This window comes from Anolis sagrei, chromosome 10, assembly GCF_037176765.1.
Source record: "Anolis sagrei isolate rAnoSag1 chromosome 10, rAnoSag1.mat, whole genome shotgun sequence".
Taxonomy (NCBI): domain Eukaryota; kingdom Metazoa; phylum Chordata; class Lepidosauria; order Squamata; family Dactyloidae; genus Anolis; species Anolis sagrei.
Window position 1 is genome coordinate 24895080 of NC_090030.1, and position 19767 is coordinate 24914846.

The 19767-nt window shown below is 44.9% G+C and overlaps 1 protein-coding gene across 1 annotated transcript in view; it reads left to right on the top strand.

The window, feature by feature from the left end:
- ADGRG4 (adhesion G protein-coupled receptor G4) overlaps window positions 1–17972 on the top strand; it is a 71448-nt gene extending 53476 nt beyond the window's left edge. Inside the window, exons 11-18 of the mRNA XM_067471716.1 lie at window positions 200–303; window positions 3324–3448; window positions 4307–4575; window positions 7121–7217; window positions 9171–9460; window positions 11416–11514; window positions 13274–13438; window positions 17944–17972. Of these exons, the coding sequence (XP_067327817.1) occupies window positions 200–303; window positions 3324–3448; window positions 4307–4575; window positions 7121–7217; window positions 9171–9460; window positions 11416–11514; window positions 13274–13438; window positions 17944–17972 (1178 nt within the window). The remainder of the gene's footprint in view (window positions 1–199; window positions 304–3323; window positions 3449–4306; window positions 4576–7120; window positions 7218–9170; window positions 9461–11415; window positions 11515–13273; window positions 13439–17943) is intronic.
- The last annotated feature ends 1795 nt before the right edge of the window (window positions 17973–19767 follow it).

A 19767-nucleotide genomic window follows, 5' to 3' on the forward strand; every position in this document is an offset into this window, starting at 1 on the left:
GAAAAAAAAACCATAACTCTAAAGTTATCCAAACCGCTTGGAGTCAGCATTTTTGGGTTTCGGATGTTTGAAATCCCTGTATTTGTGCATATATCCCTAATGAGATATTTTGGAGGTGGGTCCCAAGTGTATACAGATAATAACAAAAAAATAATAATAATCATAATTGTGTGGAATATCCCATTTCCATGTGACGCAGGTGGCGACGGTGGCTGGAACTCATCAGGGTGCGAATCCGTGCATTCGGACGCCAATTACACAATCTGCAACTGCTCCCATCTGACCCATTTTGGAGTTTTGCTGGTAAGTTCTTGTTCCAGAAAGGCTCTTTTGGAATTAGAGACTTACGCCATACTATAAGTCTGTGTGTTGATGCTTTGGATGAGACCCAAGTAAAAAGGATTTCACCCATTTCACATATAATCCCCTTGAAATCTGTGAAATAGTCCCAAAGAGCTAGAAGCTTTCCCCAAAAGCTGAGGTAATTTCAGAGAAGTTAACCGGGTGTAAGCAACATTGCACTGACAAAGGACAGACTTCAATCGGATCATTAAATATGTTTCCCCAGCATGAAAGTATTGAAATAGGGAGCCCAAACAATTTTATACAAACTGATCCATCAACCAGCAATACAATCACATGGGCTGCACTTCCCAGTGGAAGATGGGTTATAGAATACAAACATGGGCAAGTGTGACCCATCTCTACCCGAAGAGCCATAAGAACTCGATAGGTTTAAGAACAGATGGAACTTTATTCATCTTCTGTCCCTCAATTTCATATTTTCCCCCAGAGTTAAGCTGCCAAGTTAATGCAAAACTATTCAATAACTTACTATTAATGTATTGTCAAAGGCTTTCATGGCTGGAATCACTAGGTTCTTGTAGGTTTTTTCGGGCTATTGGGCCATGTTCTAGAGGCATTTCTCCTGACGTTTCGCCTGCATCTATGGCAAGCATAGATTGCCATAGATGCAATCTATGGGCTACCTCTGAGGATGCTTGCCATAGATGCAGGCGAAACGTCAGGAGAAATGCCTCTAGAACATGGCCCTATAGCCCGAAAAAACCTACAAGAACCTAACTTACTATTAACTTTTCCATGACAGTTGTTAATATGATGCAAACAAGGACTCCAAAGCCCATCTGCCTGATGGCAAAAGTCAGATCACGATATGTATAAGTGGCACAACTTACATTGAATGAGAATGTTGCGCATCTGAATGTCCATCTGCATGGGCAATTGGATACACAAACCCGTTTGCGTTCATGTGCATTGCACTGGCAACAAACAGCCTGAGCTTCAGTTCCCATAATCCCCTCCTAAGTCCTGGAATTCTACATGCCACACCAAACTACAACTCCCTTATTTTGATGTGTATGTGATGGGAGGATTCGTTTCCAAAAAGGAAGAGAAGGACAGGCGGAGAGATCTTCAGCCTTCTCTGCCAAAGGGGTTCCTAAGACCATCTGAAATATGTGTCTTCTGATGGTCTTTGGTGACTCCTCTGAAAGCTCCTTGTGACCCCCAGATTGAGAAACGCTGCTCTAGGTCCTTTTGTGTGATTCTATGATCAGCTTCCAACAGAAGTTGACCATATACTTGTGCTGGAAGACCTAGACCAGTGGTTCTCAACCTCCCTAATGCCGCGACACCTTAATACAGTTCTCATGTGGTGACCCCCAAACATAACATTATTTTTGTTGCTACTTCACAACTGTAATTTTGCTGCTGTTATGAATCGTCATAACAGCAGGATTATTTTCATTCACTGGACCAAATTCGGCACAAATGCCTGATACACCCAAATTTTAATTCTAGTGGTATTGAAGGGGAGATTGATGCTGTCATTTGGGAGTTGTAGTTGCTGAGATTCATAGTTCACATACAATCAAAGAGCATACTGAACTCCACCAATGACTGAATTGAAGCAGTCTTGGCACACAGAACTCCTATTACCAACAGTAAATACTGGGAGGGTTTGATAGGCATTGGCCTTGACTTTTGGAGTTGTAGTTCACCTTTATCCAGAGAGCACTGTGGAGTCAAACAATGATGGATCTGGACCAAACTTGCCACGAATACTCAACATGCCCAAATGTGAATACTGGAGGAGGTTAGAGAAAATAGACCTTGACATTTGGGAGTTGTAGTTGCTGGTATTTATAGTTCACATACAATCAAAGAGCATACTGAACTCCACCAATGACTGAATTGAAGCAGTCTTGGCACACAGAACTCCTATGACCAACAGTAAATACTGGAAGGGTTTGATAGGCATTGACCTTGAGTTTTGGAGTTGTAGTTCACCTCCATCCAGAGAGCACTGTGGAGTCAAACAATGATGGATCTGGACCAAACTTGCCACGAATACTCAACATGCCCAAATGTGAATACTGGAGGAGGTTAGAGAAAATAGACCTTGACATTTGGGAGTTGTAGTTACTGGGATTTATAGTTCACCTACAATCAAAGAGCATACTGAACTCCACCAATGACTGAATTGAACCTATCTTGGCACACAGAACTCCTATGACCAACAGTAAATACTGGAAGGGTTTGATAGGCATTGACCTTGAGTTTTGGAGTTGTAGTTCACCTTTATCCAGAGAGCACTGTGGACTCAAACAATGATGGATCTGGACCAAACTTGGCACGAATACTCAACATGCCCAAATGTGAATACTGGAGGCGGTTAGAGAAAATAGACCTTGACATTTGGGAGTTGTAGTTGCTGGGATTTATAGTTCACCTACAACCAAAGAGCATTCTGAACTCCACCAACGACTGAATTGAACCTGTCTTGGCACACAGAACTCCTATGACCAACAGTAAATACTGGAAGGGTTTGATAGGCATTGACCTTGAGTTTTGGAATTGTAGTTCACCTTTATCCAGAGAGCACTGTGGACTCAAACAATGATGGATCTGGACCAAACTTGGCACAAATACTCAACATGCCCAAATGTGAATACTGCAGGAGGTTAGAGAAAACAGAACTTGGCATTTGGGAGTTGTAGTTGCTGGGATTTATAGTTCACCTACAATCAAAGAGCATTCTGAACTCCAACAATGAGAGAATTGGGCTAAACTTCCTACACAGAACCTCCATGACCAATGGAAAATACTGTGTTTTCTGATGGTCTTTGGCGACCTCTCTGATACCCCCTCGTGACCCCCCTAGGGGTCCCGACCCCCAAGTTAAGAAACACTGACCTAGATATTCCAGTAGTAATTTGTACCCAGGTGCAAGATAAATAGTCCGTATTTATGTTAGCAAACTTTAACTTGAGAGTCATGCATTTAACGTTGGTTTCTCTTAGGACATCTTCCAGAACCCAGTCGAAAATGAGGCCGATAACTGGAATTTAACATTGATCTCCAATGTGGGCTGTGGAATTTCCTCCATTTTCCTGGGCTTGGCACTAATAATCTACCTGTCCATTGAGTAAGTAGGATTGCCTTTTATGCTCATTTCAGTCCATGGTTTCATGGGAGGAATATTTGGGTCTTCTTTGATTTGCAGTCCACTGGCAAAGGGTTCTGACTCCCAATTGTTCAAGGAAAGGTAGTGAATTAATGTCAAACTGCATTACTTCTACTGTATAGATGCACCCCAAGTGCCACTCTGAGAGAAGAGAGGCATTTAAACCTTCTTGAATGGAGTAAAGGCACATGCAGAGTTTGGGAAAGTGGTCAACAAAAATGGAGAAGAGGAATGGGTTGTTGTGAATTTTCCAGGCTGTATGGCCATATTCCAGAAGCATTCTCTCATGTTCAGATTAGATCTGAACATGAGGAAGAACTTCCTGACTGTGAGAGCTGTTCAGCAGTGGAACTCTCTGCCCCGGAGTGTGGTGGAGGCTCCTTCTTTGGAAGCTTTTAAACAAAGGCTGAATGGCCATCTGTCAGGGGTGATTTGAATGCAATATTCCTGCTTCTTGGCAGAATGTGGTTGGACTGGATGGCCCATGAGGTCTCTTCCAACTCTTTGATTCTATGATTCTATGACGTTTCGCCTGCATCTTTGGCAGGCATTCTTAGAGGTTGTGAGGTCTGTTAGAAACTAGGCAAGTGGGGTTTGTTTATCTGTGGAATGTCTGGGTGGGAGAAAGAACTCTTGTCTATTTGAGGTAGGTGTGAATGTTTCAATTGGCTACCTGTTCATACATGATGGAGAGAAGGGGAAATTTTAAGCCCTGATTCAGCCCCAGGGCTTAAAGTTTCCCAATATTTACTTATGCTTCAGAAAGAAGGGTTGAATAGGAGAACAAGGCATTTCTCCACCTCTCTTTTCCAATTCCAGCAAGCTCCATCAGGACCACCCTTCCCGGATCCTGATCAACCTCTGCTTCGCCCTGTTGATGCTCAACCTCACCTTTCTGTTCGATCCGTGGCTGTCTTCCTTCCAGAAGCGTGGCCTCTGCATCTCCGTGGCCGTGGTCCTCCACTACTTCCTCCTGGCGTCCTTCACCTGGATGGGGCTGGAGGCCATCCACATGTACTATGCGCTGGTCCGGGTCTTCAACATCTACGTCACTCACTACATCCTGAAGCTCTCCGTCATTGGTTGGGGTAAAGATATGGGGTCTTTGAGCCCTTTTTTCCTTAACTGATATATGCGACTTTTTTCATGTCTGGAATGACTTGAGAAACTGCAAGTCACTTCAGGTGTGAGAAAATTGGCTGTCTGCAAGGATGTTGCCCAGGGGATGCCTAGATGTTTATATATATATACACACACACACTAGCCATCCCCTGCCACGCGTTGCTGTGGCCCACATGGGGGTTCTGTGTGGGTGGTTTGGCCCAATTATATCGTTGGTGGGATTCAGAATGCTCTGTGATTGTAGGTGAACTATAAATCCCAGCAACTACAACTCCCAAATGTCAAGGTCTATTTCCCCCAAACTCCATCTGTGTTCATATTTGGGCGTATTGAGTGCTTGTGCCAAGTTTGCTCCAGATCCATCATTGCTTGAGTCCACAGTGCTCTCTGGATGTAGGTGAACTACAACTCCCAAACTCAAGGTCAATGCCCACCAAACCCTTCCAGTATTTTCTCTCGGTCAAGGGAGTTATGTGTGCCAAGTTTGGTTCAATTCCATTGTTGATGGAGTTCAGAATGTTCTTTGATTATAGGTGAACTATAAATCCCAGCAACTACAACTCCCAAATGACAAAATCATAATTTTTGAGTGATGGTCACTCCTTGTGTCATGAGATATTTTGTTGCCAAATTAGGTGTGATTTCGTTCATTGGTTCTTTTGTTTTTAAGGTACTCATTATGCACAGAGCATTTATATATATATAGATCTGTGTGTGTGTGTGTGTGTGTATGTACATGTATATATTTTACCATCCTTGTGGGAGGCTACTCTCATGTCCCCGCATGGGGAGCTGGATCTGACAGAGGGAGCTCATCCACGCTCTTCCCAGATTCAAACCTCCGACCTGTCAGTCTTCAGTCCTGCCTGCACAAGGGTTTAACCCATTGCACCACTGGAGGCTCCATATATGGGACTGATAGCACTATGGGGTCACGTTTCTATTTGTCAGGATCCAGGGCTCTGCCTTATGCAGGCAGAGGTGATCCAAAAACAATACCTAGCTTGTCTCCAAAAACTATTTTACAAAAGGTATTTTAAATATTTCAAGGGTTTGGTGGGCATGACCTTGAGTTTTCACTGGACCAAATTTGGCACAAATACCCGATATGCTCAAATTTGAATACTGGTGGGGTTGGGGGAGGGTTTATTTTGTCACTTGGGAGTTGTAAATGCTGGGATTTATAGTTCACCTACAATCTGAACATCACTAATGATGGAATTGAACCAAACTTGGCACACAGTACTCCCATGACCAACAGAAAACACTAGAAGGGTTTGGTGGGCAAGACCTTGAGTTTAGGAGTTGTAGTTCACCTCCATCCAGAGAGCACTGTGGACTCAAACAATGATTCATCTGGACCAAACTTGGCACGGATACTCAATATGCCCAAATGTGATCACTGGTGGAGTTTGGGAAAAATAGACCTTGATATTTGGGAGTTGTAGTTGCTGCGATTTATAGTTCACCTACAATCTGAACTTCACCAATGATGGAATTGAACCAAACATGGCACAGTACTCCCATGACCAACAGAAAACACCAGAAGGGTTTGGTGGGCATGACCTTGAGTTTTGGAGTTGTAGTTGTTTGGAGTTTGGACTCAAACAATGATTCATCTGGTCCAAACTTGGCACAAATACTCAATATGCCCAAATGTGATCACTGGTGGAGTTTGGGGGAAATAGACCTTGACATTTGGGAGTTGTAGTTGCTGGGATTTATAGTTCTCCTACAATCAAAGAGCATTCTGAACCCCACTAATGATAGAATTGGGCCAAATTTGACACACAGTACTCCCATACCTTGAAGGAACACATTGACGTGAGCCTCTCTCCAGCCTCGCACACTCTCCTTCACCTGCACATGCGTACTATGCTGCCATGCGCCAAGCACACCTGCTCTCCCCTTCCTGCTTAGAGTCTTAATAACAGCCCTTCCCTTGTGTTTTCTGATGATGCTTGGTGACCCCCTCCCTGAAACCCCCAGGTTGGCGACCACGAGGTTGAGAAACACGGCCATATTGGAAAGCTTTGTTTTTAACTCAAAAATTCATAGTTAATAGGAAAATATTTTTGTGATATTTCCCAACCTCCCTTCATTCACAGTTGCACCCAGAGGCGGCCCTAGGTAATTTTCAGTGGTAAGCAAACAGTATTTTGCCGCCTCTGCACCCCAACCAATCATTGATATATATTTTCTGTTCGTCGAAGGAGTTCTGTGTGCCATATTTGGTTCAATTCCATCATTGGTGGAGTTCAGAATGCTCTTTGATTGTAGGTGAACTATACATCCCAGTAACTACAACTCGCATATGTCAAGGTCTATTTTCCCCCAAGAGCGCCTCAAGAGCGCCCCTGGGCAAAATCAACCATACTGCGAATGCTTACTTTGCATAATGGGTTGAGCCGCCCCTGGTTGCACCCATCGCCCTAAGAATCCTCACTTCCCTAAACCTGGCCAGAATCACATCTCTTTGGGGCCTAATAACACCCCTGTTTATATCACTAGGAATTCCCGCTGCTGTTGTGGCAACTGTCCTTGCCATAAGCAGAGACATCTATGGGACTGAACCTGTTTCTCGAAGTGCTGAGCCGCTGGAACTGTTGTGAGTCTCTCTTGTTAAACACACTCTTATTTGGAACAAAGAACTTTTGGAAAGGAAAGGGTTCTGATATCGAGCTGCTTTTAGGAGGGTCTCCCCAGCCGAGGAGATCCCTGAGGACCACACCAAAGAGAGTCCTGGAACCTTGGTGAGGCAAACGAAGCCAATTTCAGCGATTAGGCCTGGGTAACAACGTAAAAATTTGTTTCTAAAATTGATTTGTATTTGGGGGTTTTTTTTGTTTCGATATTTAAAATAATTACAAAATTTTCCTTTTAAAAAGTTCGATATTTACGAAATTTCATAAATGGTAAAAATTTAACGAATCGATTTCCGAAACAATAACGAATCGATTCGTTAATGGCGGACGCGACCGCGAAATACACTAAAAAACCTCCAAAACCTTCTGAAGCTTCCCTCTCCCTCTGTTGTTGACTGTTGGTGTGATATTATAATTTTTTTTCACTAATTAAACCATAAAACTGGCCCAGACATGCGGAAATAATAACGAAACGACCTCAAAACAATAACAAAACGAATACAATATCAAAATACGAAGCATTTACAAAACGTTTTTGAAAATTAGTTTTTTTTAATAATTGCTCGAGAATGGTTCGTTATCGTTTTGTAATTGAAAAAATTAACGAATTATTAACGAATTACGAATTAACGAAATGAAACCGCCCAGCCCTAATAAAAATATTAAAAATAATAAATCCTCACCAAAGTGGAAGAAGTTTCAGCGACTGAGGTGTTTTATTAGCGATTCAGCTGCAATCGGATGCATTGTAGGAATAGTTCCACTACAAGCATGCAGGAGCACAGTGATGCAGGCATATTTATACAATTTTTGAAAACCCAGAGTTCAAACTTCCCTCCCCGGCTCCTCTGATGTTCCCCGCTGTGATTGGGCAACAGGGCGAACAGCTGGGGAGGAGCCTCCCATCCCCTGGGCTCCTGGACCAATCAGGGAGCTTCAGGGGTGTGCTGGATCCAAGGGGGAGGGCTCCTGTCGCCCGCCGGCCAGCGAATCAGAAGAGGGGAGGCGGGACGACAGAACACAAAGAGAGTTCATGAATGGGTCAATGGAAACTGGCCATGTGCTCAGCGAAACAAAGGAAAAATGTCTCCAGCCGATGCAGCTTATTGTCCTTTGAGGGGTTTTGGTGAGGGAAACAAACAGGATCAGGGCAGCGGACCTCGGGGGGATCAACGCTGCCCTTTGTGAATCAATCATAATGTCCGTATTCCAAATAGACTTCCTCATCTCACTGGACCAACTCCGAGGGCGAGACAAAGGAAACCATAAATGGCTATTGTTCCATGCAGATGTGAAATAATCAAATAAGAAAGGGAACTAGTGGTTCTCCCTCAAGCATTTCAACAGTCCTGGGTCACATTTTCTAGGGCAAAAGGCAAAGGGGAAAGGCAATATTTCATAGCAAGATACATACATTCATAATCATAAGCATTTCATAGCAACAAAACCCTATCTTTGTCCCACATTCCAAGTATATTTAATAAGAGAATTAATTTTCATGAAGAAGCCTGAAGTCCAATGTTTTAAAAGGTCTTTGAGGAAAGTTCATGAGGGAGATAGTATGTACTGAAGTCCAAGACATGCAGGCAGAGAGTCCATGATCATTGGGAAGGCTGGCAGATGAAACCCCAGCTGTGCTGCAACTGATTCATGCTTTTGTTCCTTGGGAAACTACAATTCTCACAAAGGGCAGAAGTCCCAAGATCCAGCCATTTCCCAAAAGCCTCGTGGGGTCCTTATTGTTGTCAGTGCCTTGGCAATGTGACCAAGACTTAACCCTTGTTGTGTAGTCTGGTGCCCTTGCCCTTTGCAGAACTATAAGTCACTATCCCTTATTTGGGGGGCGGGGTGCTCGACATCAGTTCCTAATGTAGACCTAATGGGGCCTTTTTGTCCTGCTTGTTTGTCTCTTACAGTTGCTGGATTCGGAACGAAACAGCCTTTTACATCTCGGTGGTGGCCTACTTCTGCCTCGTCTTCCTGGTCAACGCCTCTGTCTTTGTCACCGTCCTCTTGCAGATCCAGGCCATGAAGGCCAAGAACCACTTTGAGGAGGGCAGCTGGGGCCAGGACTTGCTCCGCAACATGAAGCGGGTGGCCAGCCTGTCTTTCCTGCTCGGCTTGACATGGGGCTTTGCCTTCTTTGCTACGGGGCCCGTGCAGGTCTTCTTCCTGTATCTCTTTGCACTTTGCAACACTTTCCAAGGTAAGGGAGGCACGGGGGTGGGAAAACTTTAGCAGAAAGGAACTCAGTGGAGCATGTTGTCACTCAAACGCAGAGTCTGCTGTACTCTAACTGTTCTGTCGCATGCTGGGCCTGTAACAGCTGTACTTTTCTATAGGACGTATACTTTAAGCCCAGCGGGAAGCCAGGGGTGCCTCAGAGAGAGAGTCTTAGGGATTTTTCCGAAGTGATGGTCTTTAGAGTCTTTAATGATACAACAAAGTCTTAATTATGGAACAAACAAACAAATCTTCAATGGTTCAAACAAGACTCCAAGGCTTTCTTAGTCTAGTCCTCAATGGACTGGTACCTGACTTTTATTAACTGTACTTTCTCTGTAAGAAAAAACACTTTTTAACCTCTCTTAGGCTGTCTATTATCTATGCCTCATCGGTGTGGGTCCCCGGTGGCGCAGTGGGTTAAAGCACTGAGCTGCTGAGCTTGTTGACAGAAAGGTTGCAGGTTCGATTCCGGGGAGTGGCGTGAGCTTCCGCTGTCAGCCCTAGCTTCTGCCAACCTAGCAGTTCGAAAACATGCAAATGTGAGTAGATCAATAGGTACCGCTCCGGCGGGAAGGTAACGGTGCTCCATGCAGTCATGCCGGCCACATGAACTTGGAGGTGTCTACGGACAACGCTGGCTCTTCGGCTTAGAAATGGAGATGAGCACCACACCACAGAGTCAGACATGACTGGACAATGTCAGGGGACTACCTTTACCTACCTTTAACCTCTCCTAGGCTGTCTATTATCTATGCCTCATCGGTGTGGGTCCTACTACCGATTCCAAATGCGTCTGGGTATCGAGTAGACCTACCAGCAGAGGCTTGAATATATTTCAGCTGGAGTTCCGTGGATCTGTAATGCTGTCCTCCCTCAGAGAATTCTTTGAAACTTCAGGGCTGTTTTCCCTCTGATTGCTGTGAGGCTGAGAGGCTGTGAGCTCTCAGCCAGAGCCTTGGGACCTTTTCCCTGGAATTTCTGTTTCTGTGTCCCCAGATGTTCTTGAGAAAAGAAGCTTTTCTATGGGACGAGCAGGACTACATCCTATAGTATAATTTCCTTGTGTGTGACTGACCAAAAAAAGGCTCATTTCCCTCCCAGAGCCCAGAACAAGAGGCGGAACCAAAGCTTAATTATGATGGACAGGAGCCTGCCGTATAACTGCAAACAGATAACAGAAAGGAAATAAAGTTGGAGCTCCTGGTACAACCGTACCAGCACACTAACTGCGGAGCACCTTTTCACCAAGCACCTCACCGAGTCCAGAAGCAGCTAACTACAGTTTGTTTACAAAAAGCATGTCCAAAAGGGGAAATGGCAATTCCCCAAAATGCAGTAGAAAGGATGCTATGAAATAGCAGCAGTCCCAAATACAAAGATCAATAGTCCAAGATAGCAAGGTACAAATAATCCATGAAGTCATGGTACATGCAATCCATGAAGTCAAGAGCATAATAATAATAATAATAATAATAATAATAATAATAATACTTTATTTGTACCCCGCTACCATCTCCCCAAGGGACTCGGTGCGGCTTACATGAGGCCGAGCCCGAATACAATACAAGCAAAACAACAACAGTACAAGCAATTAAAATAAAACATAGACAATAAAATATACAACATTATCAATAAGATAACAGTGGGAAGGCCAAATGTAAAGTGGTCCCTTGGCTGAAGACCGACAGGTTGGGGATGAGCTCCCTCTGTCAGCTCCAGCTCCTCATGCGGGGACATGAGAGAAGCCTCCCACAAGAATGGTAAAACATCAAATCATCCAGGCATCCCCTGGGCAATGTCCTTGCTGATGGCCAATTCTCTCACACCAGAAGCGACTTGCAATTTCTCAAGTCACTCCTGACACGACAAAATAAATAAATAAAACCTCTTTGCTTGCAATTTGAATCCACCGGCTCTAAATTTCTCTTCTTACAGGGTTCTTCATTTTTCTCTTCCATTGCCTCATGAAGGAGAACATCAGGAAGCAATGCCGAATCCACTTCTGTTGCGGGAGGTTTCGTCTCAGCTACTCTCGTAAGACAAACCATCATTGGGGTTTCAGTTCCTCTTGGGGTGCATCTATAATGTAGAATTAATGCAGCTTGACACCCCTTGAACTGCCATGGTTCAATGTTGTTGAATCATTGTAGTTTTGCAAGAGTTCTTTGCCAAAGTGTCTGGTGTCTCACCAAACTAAGGCTGGATCTACACTGCCATATAATCTAGATCAGCGTTTGTCGACCTGGAGGTTGGGTCCCCTGCGGGGTCATGAGGGGATTTCAGAGGGGTCGCCAAAGGCAATCAGAAAACATATATTTCTGATTGTCTTAGGAACCCCTTTGGCAGAGAAGGATGAAGATCTCTCCGCCTGTCCTCCTCTTGCTTTTTGGAAACAGATGGTGGGAATCCTCCCACCAAAAGCCATCCTCTGCTGTGATTGGCTGGCCTCTCAACCTAGGGGAGGGCTGCTTCTGAGACTCCAAGTGGGAAGGGGAGAGCATGTGTGGTACACATGTGCAGGTGAGGGAGAGTGTGAGAGGCTGGAGGGAGGCTCGCACCATCGAGTCCCTTCAAGGCACGGTTCTGTGTGGGAAGTTTGGCCCAATTCTATCATTGGTGGCAGGGCCATAGCCAGAAAAAAAAATTCGGGGATGGTTGAAAATTTTGGGGGGTGGGGGTTGAAAATTTCGGGGGGGTGTGTGTGTTGAAACCAGTGTGCCTTCCCAGAATAATGAACTCTCAGCATTGTGCCCTCCAAATGCACTTTACATTGATTTAGGATTGTTGTACGCTCCCACTAATGCCCCATCTCTCCTACCTTATTCATGCCTAGCATTATTTTTAACTTTAATTGCATTTGGCCCAGCCATAGATTTTAATTGTGTGTTGTATTATTGTCATTGTATATTGCTTTTTTTGTTATGAGTTTGATTTAATTTGTTTTACTGTTGTTGTTATTGCTTGTATTGATGTACTGTGGGCTCGTCCTCATGTAAGCCGCACCGAGTCCCTTGGGGAGATGGTAGTGGGATATAAATAAAGTTTAATAATAATAATAATAATAATAATAATAATAATAATAACCTGCCTCCTAGCTCACACTGAAGCAAAGAGTACAGCAGGGGGCAGAGCAGCCTTCAATAGCCTGCAGACCACCTCCACCAAGTCTGGCCTCCTTAATGATAGCATTCAACATCCCCCCCCCCCCCCCCACACACACAACTTGGTTGCTTCGCTACATCGGCTATTGCTGCAAGTAATGACAGTGTGAATAAATTGTCAATATTTGCTTGAGATAGTGCTTGCAGTTCTGGAGGGACTCTTAATTTTTTTTTGCCTCTCATAGACTTAGCTTGGGAATTTGGTTAACCAGTTAAAATTCATGAGTAAACCAGGTTTTTTTTAACTTGGAAAATTTTGGGGGAGAGGGGGGTTGAACCCCTAACCCCCCACTCCCCACCCAGGCCTGGTTGGTGGGGTTCAGAATGCTCTTTGATTGTAGGAGAACTATAAATCCCAGCAACTACAATCCCCAAATGTCAAGGTCTTGTCATTGCTGGTGATTTACAAGCTGTTCTAAAGCCCAGTTTTATATGGCAGTGTTTAGCTCCCAGGGTTCCATTGCATTGAGCCGTGGCAGTTGAAAGTGGCATCAAAAGTGTCTTATTTCTGCAGGATAGATGCACCCAAAGTAGTCATTGGCACTGCACCGATTCTCACCCATCTGGGTTCCTCCCCAAGAATTGCAATCATTCTGTAATGCATTCTAACAGTCCATCCCTCTGTATTTCAGAGTGGGCCACTTCTGCCACCAACCTGGCCTATCCTACCATGAGGAACCTGGAGCGGAAACTGTCCTTCCTTTCCCTGAAGTCGCAGAAGTCTTGTGCCACCAACTCGACGTCCAACGGCTCAGGAAGCCTGGCAGGGAGCATCCAAGACATTGGGGCCAAAGCGGGTGAGTAGGCAGCCAACGGCAGAACATACAGAAAGCACTTCTTGAGATTCCTATCCAGGTCTACATTATTTGGAGGGCCATATTTGGAGCCGGCTTCCTTTCTGCTGCCCTGGAGACTAGGATTCAATGGAGCCATGGGTTCAAATGGCAGAAAAAGTGATTCCACTTCAACTTTAGGAAAAACTTCCGGATTGTAAGAAGAGCTGTTCAAGAGGGGAAGTCCCGTGAAGCCTCATTCTTGTAAACAGAGGCTGGATGATTATCTGTTGCGGAGGCTTTGTGCTTTTCTAACATGGTAGAAGAAGGTTGGACTAGATGGCCCTTGGGGGTCTCTTACCACTCCAATGATACTCTATGATTCTCCCTTGCCAAGCAGGCCATGCTTTCAGATCTTCTAAGGAGACTTAAGTAGATGCGCCCTAAGTGAGTTGTGAGTTCAGTATCTGCAAAATCAAGACAGTTATTAGTTCTGAGTTGTAAATTGGCATGTAACCTATAAAGACTTATATCATTACTTACTTACTTACTTACTTACTTACTTACTTAGGCGATCCCTTGTTGGACGAGTAGGATAGTCTTCCAGGGTCAGTATTCTGGTGGGTCTGTAGGTGACTGTGGAGCCCTATTCTTGACCTGCATCTTCTTCCGCAGTGAGGGCATTGGTTTCCAGGTGGAAGGCGGTCTCGTTTGGGGTTGGCTTGACGTGCTTTCCTCTTGGCACGTTTCTCTCTTTCACCCTCCATTCGTGCCTCTTCAAATTCTGCAGCACTGCTGGTCACAGTTGACCTCCAGCTGGAGCGCTCAAGGGCCAGGGCTTCCCAGTTCTCAGTGTCTATGCCAGAGTTTTTAAGGTTGGCTTTGAGCCCATCTTTAAATCTCTTTTCCTGTCCACCAACATTTCGTTTTCCGTTCGGAGTAGAGCAACTGCTTTGGGAGACAGTGGTCGGGCATCCGGACAACGTGGCCGGTCCAGCAGAGTTGATAGCAGAGGACCATCGCTTCAATGCTGGTGGTCTTTGCTTCTTTCAGCATGCTGACGTTTGTCCGCTTGTCTTCCCAAGAGATTTGCAAGATTTTCTGGAGGCAGCGCTGATGGAATCGTTCCAGTAGTTGCATGTGATGTCTGTAGACAGTCCACGTCTCACAGGCATATAGCAGAGTTGGGAGGACAATAGCTTTCTAGACAAGCACCTTGGTATCCCTACGGATGTCCCGGTCCTCAAACACTCTCTGCTTCTATGAAAAAAATCTAAAATTACAACAGAGAGGAAACAAACAAGGACATCTAATCACCTCTCAACAAAAGTTTGCTCTAGGCACTGTCAGGCCATTATATGCTAATCAAGGTGGTCAGTTGAAACATTCACACCTAGCTCCAGCAGACAAGAGTCCTTTCTCTCACCCTGGTCATTCCACAGATATATAAACCCTTTTTCCTAGTTCCACCAGACCTCACTACCTCTGAGGATGCTTGCCATAGATGCAGGCGAAATGTCAGGAGAGAATGCCTCTAGACCATGGCCAAATAGCCCGAAAAAATCTACAACAACCCAGTGATTCCAGCCATGAAAGCCTTCGACAATACTCTCTGCTTCATTTGGAAAAATGCTGCACTTGCAGAGCTCAGGCAGTGTTGTATTTTGGTGTCGATGTTGACTTTGGTGGAGAGGGGGCTGCCAAGGTAGTGGAAATGATCAACGTTTTCTAACGTTACACCATTAAGCTGTATCTTTGGCATTGGTAAGGGGTTGCCTGGTGACTGCTGGAACAGCACTTTGATTTTCTCGATGTTTAATGACAGACTGAGCTTCTCGTATGCTTCTGCGAAGGTGTTTAGAGTGGCTTGTAGGTCTTCTGAATGCGCACAGGTGACGTTGTCATCAGCATACTGGAGTTCTATAACAGATGTTGTTGTAACCTTGGTTTTGGATTTCAGTCTGCTGAGGTTGAATAGCTTGCCATCTGTCCGATAGATGATTTCCACTCCGTTGGGAATCTTCCCATCAACAAGGTGAAGTATCATAGAGATGAAGATGGAAAATAAGGTTGAGGCAATAACACATCCCTGTTTGACACCTGATTCCACCTTAAATGGGTCACTTTGGGGGCCATTGCTGTCCAGGACTGTTGCCATCATGTCATCATGGAGGAGCCGCAGGATGTTCACAAATTTGTTTGGTCACCCGATTTTGTGGAGGATGGCCCAGAGAGCGCTGCGATTCACTGTGTCGAATGCCTTTGCAAGGTCGATGAATGCCATGTACAGAGGTTGATTTTGTTCCCTGCATTTTTCTTGAAGCTGTCGTGCAGTGAAGATCATGTCCACGGTTCCTCTGGAGGGGTGGAAGCCATTTTGGGAGGGTCTCTTCTGAGAGGGGTAGAAGGCGGTTTGCAAGGATTGTTGCGAGGATTTTCCCAGCGGAGGTTAGGAGGGAGCTACCTCGATAGTTTCCACAGTCTGTTCCTTCCCCCCTTTTTTTGAAGAGGGTGATGATGGTGGCATCCTTGAAGTCTGCTGGGATTTTCTCGGTCACCCACACTTTTTCTGTGAGCCGGTGAAGTTGTTGTGTCAGCTCAGGTCCTCCCTCTTGAAAGATTTCAGCAGGGATCCCATCAGGTCCGCTGGCTTTGCTATTTTTTGTTGGCTGATGGCATTGCTGACTTCTAGGCAGTTCTGCAAGCTCATCCCTGGTTTGTTGTTGCGGGATTTGTGAGAGAACCTCTTTGGCCACATTGAAGCTGCGATTCAGGAGGCTTTGGTAGTATTCTTTCCAACGTAGTGCAATTGATTTTTTGTCCATTGCTTTAACTATGCGGATCTTTGTTGTCAGTGTGATATCTCTACTCTTCACTATTTTATCAAGATTGGTCATTGTATGTATGTATGTATGTATGTATGTATGTATGTATGTATGTGTGTATTCTCTCTCACATAATACAAGAAATTTAAGAATGTCATTTTTTTTAAAATTCATGGATTTTACTTTTATAGCGTTCTCTTTTTTATTATTTTATTATTAAACTTTATTTGTACCCTGCTAGCATCTCCCGAAGGACTTGATGCAGCTTCCAAAAGCCAAGGCCTCAACACACAATACAACAATACAAACCAAAGGCAAATTAAAAACAATTAAAGCAATATAAACAACAAGCAATAAACAATACACTAAGACACAATAAAACTGGGCCGGGCCAGAGTAATGGGTACAGGATTAATAGTGCTGATGTGACAGGTGGTATATAAGGCTTATAGGGCAAGTGCAGTGTGCAGCGTGCGGCAATCTTAGTTTTAATAAAGTGCTTATGGGACTTGGTATTGCAGATTTCCTATTCTGGGAAGGCACATCGGAACAGCCAGGTCTTCAAGTCCTTTCTAAAGACTGCCAGTGTAGGGGCCTGTCTAAGATCTTTGGGGAGGATGTTCCAGAATTGGGGGGCCACCACAGAAAAGGCCCTGTCTCGTGTCCCCACCAAACACGCTTGCGACGCAGGCGGGATTACGAGCAGGGCCTCTCCAGATGACTGAAGTGAGCGCGTGGGTTCGTAGACAGAGATGCGGTCACGCAGGTAGGATGGTCCCAAACTGTTCAGGGCTTTGTAGGTAAGCACCTGCACCTTAAATTGGGCTCGGAAAATAAACGGCAGCCAATGGAGCTCCTTGAACAGGAGGGTTGACCTCTCTCTGTAAGGGGCCCCAGTTAACATCCTGGCCGCTGCTCGTTGGACCAGTTGGAACTTCCGAGCCGTTTTCAAGGGCAGCCCCACGTAGAGCGCATTGCAGTAGTCCAATCTGGAGGTGACCAAGGCATGGACCACTCCGGCCAGATCAGCCTTCGCGAGGTACAGTCGCAGTTGGCGCACGAGTCTCAATTGTGCAAAAGCCCTCCCGGACACCGCCGATGCCTGAGCCTCAAGCGTAAGCGATGAATCCAAGAGGACTCCCAAACTGTGGACCTGTGACTTCAGGGGGAGTGTAACCTTGTCCAGCACAGGTTGCCACCCTATACCCCGGTCAGGTTTACGATCGACCAGGAGGACCTCTGTCTTGTCGGGATTGATCTTCAGCTTGTTCTTCCTCATCCAGATAGCCACAGCGGCCAGGCACTCATCCAGCACTCGAGAGGCCTCCTTGGAGTTGGGTGGAAAAGAGTAGTAGAGTTGTGTGTCATCTGCATAGAGGTGGCACCTAACTCCAAAACTCTAGATGACCTCTCCCAGCGGTTTCATGTAGATGTTAAATAGCATGGGAGACAGAATAGAGCCTTGCGGGACCCCACAGGTCAAAGGCCAGGGGTCCGAGCAGGCGTCTCCCAGCTTCACCATCTGGGATCGACCCTCCAGGAAGGATCGGAGCCATGACAAAACCTCTTGCTTCTAACCTTGGCAAATAAATAAAAAAGAACCACTGTAGGGTGAGGATAACTGTTCCTGACATGCCATGATTCCAGTTGACATTCCTCAGTCTATTTCCAAAATGCATTTTTCCCCTTTTTTTTCTTTTCTAGACCAGATTTGGCACAGCCCCAGCTCTTGACTCCTTGACTCACCAGAAGGCCCAGTTTCCTCATGTCAGAAGAATATCATGAATGGATGTCGGGCTACCATCGTTTTGTTCTTGGCTTCTTCTGGAAGACTGCTCTATTTAGATCAAAGTTGACCAACTGATCTTTTCAAATGCTATACATTGTTGTTGTTCATTCGTTCAGTTCTCTCCGACTCTTTGTGACCTCATGGACCAGCCCACGCCAGAGCTCCCTGTTGGCCGTCACCACCCCCAGCTCCTTCAAGGTCAGTCCAGTCACTTCAAGGATGCCATCTTGCCCTTGGTCGGCCCCTCTTCCTTTTGCCTTCCACTTTCCTCAGCATCATTGTCTTCTCTAGGCTTTGCTGTCTCCTCATGATGTGGCCAAAGTACTTCAACTTTATCTCTAGTATACATAAGAAATATCAATAAATCTGGACTTTTTTTGGGGGGGGGGGCGCAAAAGACTAACGGGATTGGAGACCATGATCAAACAGCATGAGAACCATCAACGTTACATAACAATCTATATAAATAAAAAGGTAGTGTTCGTTTGTGGGATTAACAGAACTCAAAAACCACTGGATGAATTGGCACCAAATTTGGACACAAGACACCTAACAACCCAATGTATGCCCTTCACTCATAAAAACACTGAAAAACACAGCAGAAGGAAATTAAAAATCCCAAAAAAGCTAAATGAGGAAAAGCTAAATGACGATACAGAAAAAAGGGAGTGAAGGGGAGAAAAAGAAAGAAAGAGAGAAAGAAAGAAAGAAAGAAAGAAAGAAAAAAGGAAAGGGAGAAGAAAACATGGAAGCAAAGAGAGAAGGAAGAAAAGAGGTAGAGAAGGAAGAAAGGAGAGAAAGAGGGAGAGGAAGAAAAAGGGGGGAGGAAGGAAAGTTAGAAAAGGAAGGAAGGAGAGAAGGAAAGAAAAAAGGGAAAGAGGAAGTGGAGGAAAGGGGAAGGGGGAAGATGTAGAGAAAGGGGGAGGGAAGGAAAGAGAGAAGGAAGAAAAGAGAGACAGCAGAAGAGAAAGAAAAAGGGGGAAGGAAGGAAGGAGAGAAGAAAGGAAGGAGAGAAGGAAAGAAAAAAGGGGGGAAGATGTAGAGAAAAAGGGAGGGAAGGAGAGAAGGAAAGAGAGAAGGAAGAAAAGAGACAGAAGAGAAAGAAAAAGGGGGAAGGAAGGAAAGAGAAAAAACGAAGAAGAAGAGGAAAGATGGGAAAGAAGGAAGGAAAGAGGGAGTGAAGGAAAGAGGGAAAGAAGGAGAGAAAGAGGGAAGGTTGCCCACAGCAACGCGTGGCGGGTACAGCTAGTCTATATAAATAAAAATGTAATGTTCATTTGTGGGATTAACAGAACCCAAAAACCACTGGGGGAATTGACACCAAATTTGGACACAAGACACCTAACAACCCAATGTATGTCCTTCAGTAAAAAAAATATGATTTTGTCATTTGGGAGTTGTAGTTGCTGGAATTTATAGTTCACCTACAATCAAAGAATATTCTGAACCCCACCAATGATGGAATTGAACCAAATTGGCACACGGTTCTCCTATGACCAACAGAAAATACTGTAAGGGTTTGGTGGGCAGTGTCCTTTTGTTTTGGAGTTGTAGTTCACCTACATCCAGAGATCACTGTGGACTCAAACAATGATGGATCTGGATCTACACAAATACTCAATATGCCCAAATGTGAATGCTGGTGGAGTTTGGGAAAAATAGAATCTTGAAATTTGGGAGTTGTAGTTGCTGGGATTTATAGTTCACCTACAACCAAAGAGCATTCTAAACTCCGCCAA